Here is a 14,882-nt window from a genome sequence, read left to right as displayed (position 1 = left end):
CATCTACGGAAGTTTATGAGACCTCCGAAACCCAAAAATGGCGTCGAGTCACAGTTGCAGAGGGTTAAAAACTCCATTTTGGTGGCTTGAACGTAATTTTAACACATGAAACAACACCTTCACTATCTCTAAACTATATTTCCAAAACAATCCAACCATTGTTACACCTAAAAATTGAATTCTATCTCTATATTACAAATACTCTTAAATAACTCGAAAAGTCAAAAACTTATCGATTAAATTGAGTTTTGAACTTTATAGAATATGTTGATAGTTAATGTGGACGTTATCAACCGAACTTGAGAGAAAGAAAACAAGCTTTGGGGAGGTTTGATTTTTAAGGTTGAGAGAGTATGAGAGTTGAAGAAGAGAAAAGTGAAAAATGGGGATGAGAAGAGTGTGGTGCAAATTAAAATCAAATTCTTCCGTAGATGCATCTACAGAAGCATTCGTATGTGCATCTACGGAACAAAACAACGTTAAACAAAAAAAGTGCTTCCGGAGATGCATAAGAAGACAATTTTATCAATGTGCGTGAGAGATCCATGGGGTATAGTTAGAAATTCTCTAAACTAATAGTATACTTTGTGAGATATTTATGGTACAGTCTTAAAATATTTTTATCACGCTATCATATATTAAGTACAACAAAACTTCATTCAAATAGTACTAGTGAAGAAGGAATGTAGGGATCAAAATATGACCCATCTCCAATGAGTACCCACAAAAATACGTACAATGGATAGGGTAAAAATCCGCATAAATAGATACGAACACGGGTTCGAGTAATTACCCACTTAAATAAGTGGGTATGAGAAACATGGTACCCAGCCTACCCGCATAGCATATATATATATATATATATATATATATATATATATATATATATATATATATATATATATATATATATATATATATATATATATATATATATATATATATATATATATATATGGGGACGACTCAAGTGAGAACACTTGGTTATTATGAGAAATGAGAACAATGAATCACGACCATTAAATTTTGATTTTGTTGATTTTAATGGACTGGATTGGTTTCTCTTTCTATGATCCTTAGTATTTATTATAAATCAACATAGAAAGAGAAATCAATCCAGTCCATTAAAATCAACAAAATCAAAATTTAATGGTCGTGATTCATTGTTCTCATTTCTCATAATAACCAAGTGTTCTCACTTGAGTCGTCCCCTATATATATATATATATATATATATATATATATATATATATATATATATATATATATATATATACATATATATATATATATATATATATATATATATATATATATATATATATATATATATATATATATATATATATAGGGCATATCATATGAGAATGACTTTTTTATATGAGAATGAATCTAAACCATTGAATTTTAAAATAAATGGTGGAGATTATGATTGAATCTTTTATTTCTCTCTCCTACTTCATTTATTTTAATAATGGGGGAGAGAGAAAAAAAGATTCACTTATAATCTCCACCATTTATTTTAAAATTCAATGGTTCAGATTCATTCTCACATTCTCATATAAAAAAACCATTCTCATATGATATGCCCTATATATATATATATATATATATATATATATATATATATATATATATATATATATATATATATATATATATATATATATATATATATATATATATATATATATATATATATGAGGGCATATCATATGAGAATGACTTTTTTATATGAGAATGTGAGAATGAATCTGAACCATTGGATTTTAAAATAAATGGTGGAGATTATGTGTGAATATTTTTTACTCTCTCCTCCATTATTAAAATAAATGATGTAGGAGAGAGATAAAAAGATTCACTCATAATCTCCACCATTTATTTTAAAATCCAATGGTTCAGATTCATTCTCACATTCTCATATAAATATGGCATTCTCATATGATATGCCTATATATATATATATATATATATATATATATATATATATATATATATATATATATATATATATATATATATATATATATATATAACTATTACATATGTAACATAAGTGTTCATTTATGTCGTAATTTAACAATAAGTGTTTTAAAAACATTTAAATGTTCTTCAAAACTTAAAATAAAATGACATTTTATAGTCGATATGTATATATTTCTAATATTTTATTAGAAATACGGGTAATGGGTACGGGTAGAGCTGTCAAAATGGGTCGAAGCCTATGGGTCGGCCCATCAGACCCGAAAATAGTTAGGGCTTGGGCTTTATTTTTTGAGCCCATTTACATCCGGGCCTTTTTAAGCATATATATATATATATATATATATATATATATATATATATATATATATATATATATATATATATATATATATATATATATATATATATATATATATATATATATATATATATATATATATATATATATATATATATATATATATATATATTTATATTATAATATTAAAATAAATATCTATCAATTTTCAAAGATGTTTAACTATTACATATGTAACATAAGTGTTCATTTATGTCGTAATTTAACAATAAGTGTTTTAAAAACATTTAAATGTTCTTCAAAACTTAAAATAAAATGACATTTTATAGTCGATATGTATATATTTCTAATATTTTATTAGAAATACGGGTAATGGATACGGGTAGAGTTGTCAAAATGGGTCGAAGCCTATGGGCCGGCCCATCAGACCCGAAAATAGTTAGGGCTTGGGCTTTATTTTTTGAGTCCATTTACATCCGGGCCTTTTTAAGCCCGACCCCAAAAAACCCTAAAAAATATGGGCCGGCCCGTATGGGCTATGGGTAGCCCACCATCCCGAACAATTTTTAATATAACTAGAAATTATCCTTTTCTAATTCATATAGGTATGCTATAAACAATTTGCGTATTATGTATTTTAATTTTTTTTGGTATTATAAAGGTATAAATATCAAACAAAAGTTGATGGTTTGACTTAATTTCAAACTAAAAAGTATCATCCTAATATAACTATGTAGATAGTATAGAAAAAAAACCATTATGTATTCTAATTAAAAATAAGGTTGAAATGAGATTTAAAAAGTTATGATGTAATTTTTTATGGTAGGATAGAGTTAGTGTGTGTGTGTGTATATATATATATATATATATATATATATATATATATATATATATATATATATATATATATATATATATATATATATATATATATATATATATATATATATATATATATATATATATATATATATATATATATATATATATATATATATATAACAATCTGCTATAATAAAATAATATCCTATCAATCTAATTATAATTGTTATAAAATTTTATAACAGTTTGTTGATATGGTTGTTATAAAATTATAATTGTCATAAATATTTATATCTTAAAATTTATTGGAATAAGTTATTTATTTTGTGTGCTACATTGGATAATTTCTGATGTATTTTGAATAGTTGAAATTAAGTTAATATATTGTTTTACATTTTAATTGTAACTTATATAGATTATTTAGAAATTGTAATTTTAGATAAGAAAATTAATATATATATATATATATATATATATATTATTGCATGTAATTGCATGGTTATTAGAAAAATAAAGAGAAAATTTTGTTTTTTCAGAGATAGGCCTGTTTAGGGCCGAGGCCGATTTAGGGTTGGGTAGCCCGCAGCCCAGACAGGGTTGGGCCTGAGTAGTAAAAATAGAGCCCATTTAAAACTTTTTGGGCCCAACCCTAAAAAACCCGAGGCCCACATGGGCCGGCCCGTTTAGGGTCGGGTAACCCATTTTGACAGCTCTAGGTACGGGTATGGGTACTTACATACCTTGAGGGTACGGGTACGTCCGTAATTTAATTAAATTATTTCAGACTATTTGTTGATAAGTTGTTATATGTTGCGTTGTGTTGCTAATTAAGTTGATTATTTAGTTGATTAGTCGGTCGATTACTAATAGTATTATTTAGTATTATTAATATTAGAAATAATATTAATAATAAATATTTTTGAATTATTTTCGATTAAATTGTCGAGTTGTGAATTGTTGATTTCTGTTGTGTTGTTTTTAATTCACTTAATTAATTGATTAAGTTGTAGAAATAATATTAGAATTATACTATGTTAATTATTATGGGCTTATAATGGTTACTTAGAAGTGGTAATAGTAGGGGTGTAAAAATTAGGCCCAATAAGAGTGGTAGAAATATAGTATTAGTATTATATTGATTAAGTGAATATAAAAGAAAATAGAAGTAGCAGTAGAAGGGTTTTTAGGTTTCTATCAGAAAAGAAAATAAAAGACGAATAAGAGTTTGAAGAGAGAGATACGTAGAAGTGCAAGAAGAAGCAAGCTAGAAATTCTGTCGGAAAATTATAGAGCGGTCTCCAATCCAAGGTAAGGGTGGCATTTTGACTCTATAATATGGTATATGATGAATAGTATGTGGGATTGAGTTTGTAAAAAATTGCTTCTGTTTGTGTTTGATTGTTGTGGCTGAATACTGAAAATTGATTATTGTCAATGAGTTGCTGTTGAAAAATTATTCTGTATTGATTGAGCATAATTTCTATGTTGCTGTAATTTTGTTGTTATGTTGGTTGAATTTGAAAAACGGTAATTGAAGGAAAAAACTGGAAATTGTAGGATTCTGTAAGTAACAGAAAAACTATATATATATATATATATATATATATATATATATATATATATATATATATATATATATATATATATATATATGTTACTCCTATATTGATAACATGCAGGTAATCCAGAATGTAGGTTGTCTACCTTTATTAGTTCGAGTCGGTGTTGTCGCTTTGATATGTAACACTTGGGGGATGAACGCCTGTTTTCTTTATTGTTGGTTTTTATTATGTTTGCTGAATTTTTAAGTTTTCATTAAAGACTTGATGTTTTAAAGTTGTTTTGAGTTGGACAAGACGTTTTAGTATTTTCAGTTGAATTTATGAATATGCTGCGTAGTAATGAAAGTTGCTTTATTTGTAAAGACTAAACAAGTTGTTGTCGGTTCATCCGAAATTATGTGTTATGTATCTGAATTACAAATGATTGAATGTCGTTGTTTTTAAGTTGAAAGTGTAGCATCCCATGTTATGTTAAAAAATTTATAACTCTGATTTTTATAATATTCGCCAGATATAATTGGGATGTTACAGTACGGGTGTTAAAGTTTTTAATTTGTGCATTATCCTTTTATTTGGATGGTGTGTTTATCTTGCATTTGAATTTTGAAGTAACGTTTTTTATTTGTGCATTATCCTTTTAGATTAGGATTGTATGGAATTTAATTTCAGTTGATGAATTAATTGTACAACTAACACCTATTTTGAGTATGTATATTCTTTTTTATTAGTTATTGGTTGATTTGATAAAATAATTTTATTGTTTTCTATAATAATAATAATAATATAATTTAATAAACTTAATAATTTTTTCAATAATGATTAATAGTGTTAAAGTTTTTAATCAATTAATTAAAATAACAAATTAAATTCATTGTTTTCTATAATACTCCACTCATTTAATCAATTAAATATATTAATATAAATATTCTTATATTAGTTATAATTATTTTAAATTTTTGTATAGTATTCTTTAACTATTAAAGCATAAACTTAATAAAATAAATAAAGAAGTAAAATAGACCATTTATATCTAATGTTTGTGAGACTTTAACTTGAAAAGTATGTGAAGTTGGAATTAAAGAAAAACAAAATTAATTAAATATTAAGATCAAACATCATTTTTTTATAAAAATTACATACAACTTTTTGAAAAATATACATATTTACAAAAAAAATTATTTATTAATAATTAAAAAACAATAATAAAATTTGATATAAAAAAACACCAATAAAAAATAATAGTAAACTACAAATATTAAAGAGAGAAAAATAAAAAATAAAAACGATTGTGATGCCAAAGTTAATATCTCAAAAAACATAATCAACACTCATATAAAAATTATATCGAACATCTTCAACAACATCGATATCTAAAAATAAACATGTCAAAGATAAATGTATCTACAAACAAAACATGTCAAAGAATTAAAAAATAAAGATATAATTGAAATAACACTGTTTTATAATTATAAAATTACAATAAAACTTTTTCAACTTACCTAAAAAACAAACGAAAGTAGAAAATAGCATCCATACAAATGAAAGGGGACGTAAAAGTTTTTAAACAACTGGAGAACACAGGAAGGTTAAACGTGTAGTAAAATATGCATAAAAATAATCTTTTTTAAGCATTGTATATTAAGAAGTGTGGTTGAGCCTAACTCAACTCTACAAAACCGGCTTGTAGTGTGGTTGGGCCTAACATTGTATGAGGTAGTTAAAGCATTCTATAAGTAGTTTTATTAATTGTTAGTGGTTAGTGGTGTGTTCTTTAACAACACGATTCCATTTAACTAATTAGCTAAAATATAAAGGATATATATTGGTTCTCACATTTCCAATTAATAATTAATTATTTATTTATTTATCTTTTTAAAATAAATTTAGAAAATTTGGGTCTTGAAATTTTAACGTCGGTTAATGTTATTTTTATTTTTTAAATTAATTAAGTTTTTTTAAAATAAATTTCGGAATTTTAAAATTAGGAAGTGGGTAGTGGGTTATTTTTGTTAATAGTTAGTGGATAAATGAATTTTATTATTATTAATTTAAATTTAACATCTTTATTATTATTATTATTATTATTATTATTATTATTATTAATTTTTTAATAAATTTAGGAAATTTTAAAATTAAAAAGTGGGTAGTGGGTTATTTTGGTTAATAGTTATTGGGTAAATGAATTTGATTATTATTAATATTAATTTAAGATTATTATTATTATTATTATTAATTTTAATTTAACATCTTTATTATTATTTTTAATTTTTTAAATAAATTTAGGAAATTTTTAAATTAGGAAGTGGGTAGTGGGTTATTTTGGTTAATAGTTAGTGGGTAAATGAATTCTATTATTATTAATATTAATTTAAGATTATTATTATTATTAATTTTATTTTAGTTATTAATTAATTAATAAGTGAATTAATTTTGGAGAGAAAATTTTGATGGAAAAAAGTTATAGGATTATAATTTAGTACCATAATATTCGATAATCAAAATGATTTTACATTTGTTATGAGAATTAGCCGTACATGATTACCAGCTATATCATATAATCCCAAATATATTATTATGTCATATATCTTGACCTTAGTTCACATATTTTCTGTTTAAATTATTGGCACTAGAAATTTGATTTCATGAACTTTTAAATTAGTGTTACATTTATAGAAGGTGTACTTTTTTTTTTTTTCAAGCCATAGAAGGTGTACTTTAACTTTTCCTGAAAATACCAAATAAATTTGCATCGAGACATGGACAAGTTATATCAAATTCAGTGGTGTGATATATGAGAGTGGTCCCTGTAGTGATAGCAACCTCACATAAAGAGGTCTGCAAAATTGATGAAAAGCAAATAGAGAGGTTGTAATATTTATTAAGTCTCACCTACCATATATTTATTCAAATAATACCAACTTTGCATATTTAACTCGTTACCTTACTTCTTGTTTTGTAAACTTCTCTCTTTTACTCCACAAACAAATAAGAGGTGTGTACTACCAGCATCCTAAATGTTCCATCTTCAAGTGATGCAGGGTGAACAGATTCATGCAAAATTGAGGATGATGATTTTCATTTGAACAACTACAACTACTATGATTTTCTCGATTAAGTAAGGTATGGCTCTTTAACACTACTCTCATAACTAATATAATTCATTTTATTTTCTTATATCAAATGCTTATAATTTATTCAGAAATGCTATCTTTACACTATAAAATTACACTACACCGTATATCATTTTCTCACAAATTGGTTTTTATGCCATTTCTTAAAATAATTAAGGGCAAGTTGGTAAATTGGGAGGGGAGTATGTTACAACCCCAAGTTCTCATGTCTCTCTCACACCAATCTTTCACTTTCCATGTAATCTCTTCTCTCACTCTCCCCAAATTTTCACTCTCCCCAAATTCTCACTCTCTCAAAATATCATCCCTCATAGTTCATTCTTCGACGCCGACGAACACGTACACGGCCACACATTCAACACCGTTCAAAAATCTCAAGGTTAAGTCTTCTTCTTCTTTCTACGCATTCTTTTTTTTGGTTCATAAATCATCTCAACTTCTTCTTCTTCTTCTTCTCCTCAACGTAATACTCAATAGAGCTGTTGCAAAAATTAACTAATTTATACAACAACAAAAAAGAAGAATGAGTTAGGGTTTTATGAATTGTACTTGAGATAAAAGTTGTTAAAAGTGAGACATTGAAAGAGGAATAATGTTAAGGGTTAGGGTTTTATCAAGTTTTTATTTGGTTTTATGTTGTTGTACTGATTATGTTGTTATTTGGTTTTGTTTTGTTATTAGGTTATGGCATCATCAAGAAACCTCTCCGAAACGGAAGTAAGTAACATGAATATATATAGTTCTTTATTTGTTTTGTTATTATTGTTGGATTGTTGTATTGTATTTATAAGTGAAAGTAATCACATTTTTTCTCTATAAATTTAAGGTACGAATGAGGCATTGTTGTATCCCGACTAATTTGAGTAGTATCAACGAATGATTAACTGCAGTTCAACGTGCCCATATCGAAATCACCTCATTCAAATGGGCGTTGGATATTTCTAACGACTTGTCAATCTCGGGTGGTTTATTATGGGAGTTAGTAAGTAGATGGGACTCACGGAATAGGGATTTCGGGTTAGTAAGTAGATTGGTGGCTGAGAATAGAGATTTTCAAGAGAGGATAACAATTCTTAAGGGTGAAGTGAGGATGCTTAAAGAGGCAAAAGCTAACACTCGGTTTCAAAATGAGGATGTCCAAGATGATCAACAGATTGTGAACTTTATCACCGAAGATGAAGTCGGAATTTCTATTGGAGATGTTGGACATAACACTCCATCAAATGATGATGCCAATGTTGTGGAAAACCAACCAAAGTCTACATCCAACATGGCTACAAGAATGAAGAAGAAACCAAGGACGAAGCGTGGAAAAAATAGTAGAATGAATTTCTAAATAATTTGTGTTGTAGTGTAGAATTTGGTAGAATTTGACAATTTTTAAATATTGACAATTTGTGGTTGTATTTTGTTTCTGTGTACAATGTATTTTGATTATGATATAGAAAAGTTTTGCATTTTGAAGGTTGGACGTGCATTAACCGGAGTTAGACTCCCATTAACCAACTTCCAGCACTATTTTAACCAAGTTTCTTTTATATATTAATTTTCCCCTTTATACAAGTCTGGGCATGCATTAACCAAGTTATACCTTTCGTTAACCAACTTCATGCACTATATTAACCAAGTTTCGTTTATTAATTTTCTCCTTTATATAAGTCTGGGCATGCATTAACCAAGTTATACCTTTCATTAACCAACTTCCTGCACTATATTAACCGAGTTTCGTTTACTATTTTTCTCCTTTATATAAGTCTGGGCCTGCATTAACCAAGTTATAACTTTCATTAACCAACTTCCTGCACTATATTAACCAATTTTCGTTTATTATTTTCTCCTTTATATAAGTCTGGGCCTGCATTAACCAAGTTATATCTTTCTAACCAACTTCCTGCACTATATTAACCAAGTTTCGTTTACTATTTTTCTCCTTTATATAAGTCTGAGCCTGCATTAACCAAGTTAGACCTTTCATTAACCAACTTCCTGCACTATATTAACCAAGTTTCGTTTACTATTTTTCTCCTTTATATAAGTCTGGGCCTGCATTAACCAAGTTAGACCTTTCATTAACCAACTTCCTGCACTATATTAACCAAGTTTCGTTTACTATTTTCCCCTTTTATACAAGTCTGGGCATGCATTAACCAAAATATAACTTTCATTAACCAACTTTTTGCACTGTATTAACCAACTATTTTATACATTATACCAACTAAGTTTAATACAACTTCAATAAAGTTACAATAGTGTAACTTTTACATGATAAAAGTAATTTGACAAGACTGCAACGTTCCACGTGAATAACCTGCACCACCAAAATACCCTCTATTTAGTGTATGCAATGTGTGAACAAGATTTAACAAAAATGTTTGAACAACATACCATCATGTCAAATTTGTCAAAATAGCATAATATGTGTCGGTCTTCCCCAAAATACACATGTTGTCAAAATAGCATAATATGTGCCGATCTTCCCCAAAATACACATGTTGTTAAAATAGCATAATATGTGTCGGTCTTCCCCAAAATACACATGTTGTCAAAAACCAGAAATTCCCAGAGATATCATCAATTTGTCAGACTTGAGATGAAGCCATCAAAGGTGTTTCACATGTTGTCAAAAGATCCATGAATGACATATTACTTCAAACCTGAACAATAACATACAAACAACTAAAATATGACTCACATAAAATCAAATATATATTAAATTAGTGACTTAATAAGTACACATAAGTTTTGCTCAACTAATACATATGAATTCCTCAAATTAAATTCACAACAAATTCCTCAAATATTACATACGAATTCAAAAATTATTTAATACAATCTTATAATGGACACAAACCACGATATTTGAATCTAGGCAATGTCCTTCATTAATAACCTCAAGAGATGATTCTACACAAATGTTACTTCCGAACTGACTTCCCACCATTCCAATATTACACTCCTACACATTTAGAGAAACAATAAAGTAAGATTCCAATACATTATATATATATATATATATATATATATATATATATAGATATATGTATTTCAATAAGATATCATTTATGAATGAAAATAGACATACTGTAGTTGTAACACCCCATTTCTACCCGGCAAATATATATAAATCAGAGTTTTTCAAAATTTCTCAATTAACAAATGAGGCGTCACATAATCAAAACAAAACAAATCACCTCGTCGCATAAAGCGGATACATAGCACCTTTGAAATAGAATAACTTATTTTATTAAAACACAGCGGAATCACTTAAGAATGTATTCAATAAAATATCTTTAGTTAACTTATCATTTTGTTCAACCAAGATGAAACAATTAAATAGCAACATCAATAATAGTATAAATCATTCCCCCCAGAGTGCTACGTATCAGAGCGACAACCGACTCGAGTAACGGCAACTAAATCTTCATACTTGAATACCTGCACGTTGCCAATATAAAGGCAACGGCGAAACAAGAAAAAGGGGTGAGATATCAAATCATATAAGTGGGCATATGATAAATTGCATGCTAGGATTCAGACATATAAAATCATCACATCGCAAGCATCAATAACTACTATACACGCCATACTTCTACAGTTCATTAGTCTCACATACTTTTCATCACACAACAAGTCATAATCATGTAAATAGTGTCATCCAATAAATTTCACATATTCAAGTAAGCACAAAATTCAATAGTATAATACTCAAAAGATTCAATACTATTATCCCAAATATATACACAATCCATCATTATCACATATTCACACGTTTAACCAATTATATATCAAAACATCACCAATTTCAATTATCACATCTCATGTACACATGACAATCACATAAATGCATATATTCAAACATCACTTAACCTCAATGTGACTCAATGCAAGACATGTGACTCTATGCATGTGGTACCCAATGTGGACCCAAAGTTCCACCGCTTCCGATTCATATAGAATCTAGCCACGCTTCAGATCCGGACAAGATCAAAGCCACCAAATGTAAACATATAGTTTACCGCTTTCCGAATTCACTCTAGAATCCAAGCCCCGCTTTTGTTTCAAAGCAAACCACCTTTGTTTCAAGGCACACCATGACATGAATGCATGTACAATGTTGACAAACATATGCAATTAAGATCATCTCTACCATCTTAATATTTAGCATATCACAATAACTCAACTCGATGAATTATCCACCAATTGTACACAACATTCACAACACATACATATCATTCACATATAAAAGGCCAATTAATCAATTACGATTCACAAAATCCAATTAACACTAGTAACCATACTATCTCATGTTAATTCTCATTTTGCAAATTATATATGAACATACACATTTAAAATCAAGCAGTTAATCATTAAAATTAATGCTATCCAACTACCCACAGAGAATCAATATCAAAACAACATCATTGACATAATAATATATATATTTCTCAACATACATATTCAAGTCAAAACACAATTACAGATAAATTCTCAAAATATCGTAATTTACCGACAAACCAAATAGTTAATCTAATTCCAAATTATATTCTAATCAATTAAACACATCGAAATTAATTTAACTGTTAATTTAACCAATTAATATCAAACTATATTAATTTAATTCACTTCAATTTCTACTCCATTTCCAATTTCTAGCATTCTATTGCTCAAAACCATTTTTATTGAAAAGAATATCACGCTAGCTTTCTAACGCCTCGAACGGAGACTCAAACGGAGTTACGGTTCAAAAGATATGAATTGTTAAAGTTCCAATAAAAAAACAAACACCGACGTTATACACTGACAACTCTAAACATGTTAGAATTACTCAAAACAAGTAAAAATATGACTCTTAATAATTCAAAACAACTCAGACAACTTATTGTCGACTCTAACAACTCTATTGACAACTCTAACAACTCTATTGACAATTCTATTAAATTATTATAATTTATTTATAAAGAATATTTAAACCAAACACGATTTCAGTCGATTCGTAAAATATCACAATTTCAACAAAATAACACCACCATGTTAATCTACTAATTAAACTTAACTACCACGTGAATTTTCATCAAATTCCGAACAACTAATTATACCGCTTAATTCGACTATTTCGATCAAACGGGACTGTTTATTAGTTCTATAATCCTACTATTACTGTATTATTATTCTGCTTTTGTCACTAAGATATATGGTTATTTCATGACATTTATCTTATCCTAATAACTAGTAGGAAACCCGTGCTCTCGCACGGGTCTGGTCGGGACTTTACGTTACATGTACCTAATTATGACTTGAAAAGTTCCTTTATATATATTAAACATATATATTTAACCAAAATGCAAGCCAAACTTAGTCATGTTAATCTCAAAAACTTAATAATTAACAAGGAAAGTGCTAATAATACATCTAAACTTTTACCCCTTTAAATAAAACAATAAACATGTACAATCTTCAAATGCTATATTCTTAAATTATCAGAACCAATCACTAACAAAACCTGCATCATGTACTTGTACAGTGAAATGCATAAAATAAGATTTCTATTTATCAAAACTTTGGAAAAAAATAAATAAAGTGTGTGACATATATAGATACAAAGAATGAGTAACATTAATATATTTATAACTTATAATATATTTTTAATTCATGTGTTTGAAATATCAAACATAATATAACTTATTTTGTCGTTCATAAATATTCACGTAATTTTGAATTATATATTAATAATATGTACCAACTTCATATTTATAATAAATCGTACAATTATTTTTATATCTTCAATTTTATAAAACAATAACAAAAGAAATAGTTAAAAGATAAACATTAAAATGATCAATCAATAACTGATATCTCATAGATACGTTCACATCTACCCGTCAATTATTTTTATAACTTCAATTTTATAAACTGTAACAAAAGAAATAGTTAAAATCTGTCAATAACTGTATCTCAGAGATATGTTTACATCTACCCGTCAATTCAGATGTGTTAAGAAATCCCAGTTGAATTTAAATGAGTTAATTCTAAAATTTTTTAAACCTATTTAAGATATTAGCCCATTTTCTCAAACGTAAAATGTATGACAGCTTCCGTCAAATGCTTAAAATTTTCTACATTTAATGCATATTATTATAATATAAAAAATATATATTTTATAAGTTTAAAAAAATATAATTTTAATTAAGAAATTAAACATACTTAGAGAATAAAATTTATTAAACCTATTTGAGATATTAGCTCATTTTTTCAAACCTAAAATGTATGACAGCTCCCGTCAAATGCTTAAAAATTTATATGTTTAATGTATTATTATAATAATTAAAATTATCACAATTAATGTATTTTATTTTTTACATTTTTATAAAGAGCCAAAACTTATTTTTGATGTGGTGATAAAACTTTATATTATGTGTACTAATAAAATAAAATGATAATATATAATCGTAGAAATGTAAAAAGAATGACAATTTTCCATTTTTAATAATAAATTTATGTATGTTTCTATCATAATTGTCTCACGTTCTTTTATCATATACAAATATTTATAACATTTTTTTAGTATAAATGATACTTTTATCATAGAAAAAACTAACATTTTTTGATAAATTGAAATTTTAATATAATTTATTATATTTTAATAGTAGTTTAATTATAGTTAATGTATTACTAAATTTTAAAAACAGAAACTTAAATAAAATTTTAGTAAATGACTAAAATATTTATTTTAGTAATAAAGTCTATGTACAAATTAACATCATAAACGGATTGATTTGCATAAAAAAAATTAAATTAATCATGATTGAAATTTTGCAATATTTTTTGTTGGATAGTAAATTTACTATCAACATCTGTCATACCCCAAAATTTGCCCATGTTATTTTCCACACATAAAATCAAAACAAAAGACAAAGCTCCAAAACACACTCTCCTATACAAAAAGCTCTGAACTAGGGAGTTATTAATTCAATGGAAAATCATTGAATCAATGGCTCAAGGTGGTTCCATAGGTATCTCCATATAAAGTTTCAAGTCAAACAGAGCAAATTTAGTCCCTCAAATCCTGATTAGGTCAACAGTCGA

At 26.8% G+C, this 14,882-nt stretch overlaps 1 protein-coding gene across 2 annotated transcripts; it reads left to right on the top strand.

The window, feature by feature from the left end:
• The first annotated feature begins 7,599 nt into the window (after positions 1-7,599).
• On the top strand, positions 7,600-9,263 carry LOC131656451 (uncharacterized). Of its 2 annotated transcripts, none has more exons than XR_009300114.1 (3): positions 7,600-7,788; positions 8,481-8,516; positions 8,626-9,263. XR_009300114.1 is itself a non-coding variant. In XM_058926168.1 (3 exons), the coding sequence occupies exons 1-3, from the start codon at positions 7,849-7,851 to the stop codon at positions 8,677-8,679; spliced, it is 420 nt and encodes a 139-aa protein (XP_058782151.1). In that variant the 5' UTR covers positions 7,796-7,848; the 3' UTR covers positions 8,680-9,263. The 2 variants fall into 2 exon arrangements, 1 of the variants encoding a protein (XP_058782151.1); XM_058926168.1 differs by lacking the exon at positions 7,600-7,788 and adding an exon at positions 7,796-8,178.
• Positions 9,264-14,882: the final 5,619 nt, after the last annotated feature.

The sequence above is a fragment of the Vicia villosa genome, linkage group LG3 (assembly GCF_029867415.1).
Source record: "Vicia villosa cultivar HV-30 ecotype Madison, WI linkage group LG3, Vvil1.0, whole genome shotgun sequence".
Classification (NCBI taxonomy): Eukaryota; Viridiplantae; Streptophyta; class Magnoliopsida; order Fabales; family Fabaceae; genus Vicia; species Vicia villosa.
The sequence above is the reverse complement of the archived record's forward strand: the minus strand, read 5'-3'. Positions and strand labels throughout refer to the sequence as shown.

What these genes read in the sequence shown, in the direction of transcription:
- LOC131656451 (XM_058926168.1), top strand. Translation starts at nt 7,849, where the DNA reads ATGCTTATAATTTATTCAGAAATGCTATCTTTACACTATAAAATTACA. An exon ending in CACCGTTCAAAAATCTCAAG is followed by an intron (nt 8,179 to 8,480) that starts GTTAAGTCTTCT and finishes TTTTGTTATTAG; the next exon opens with GTTATGGCATCATCAAGAAA. An exon ending in GAAACCTCTCCGAAACGGAA is followed by an intron (nt 8,517 to 8,625) that starts GTAAGTAACATG and finishes TATAAATTTAAG; the next exon opens with GTACGAATGAGGCATTGTTG.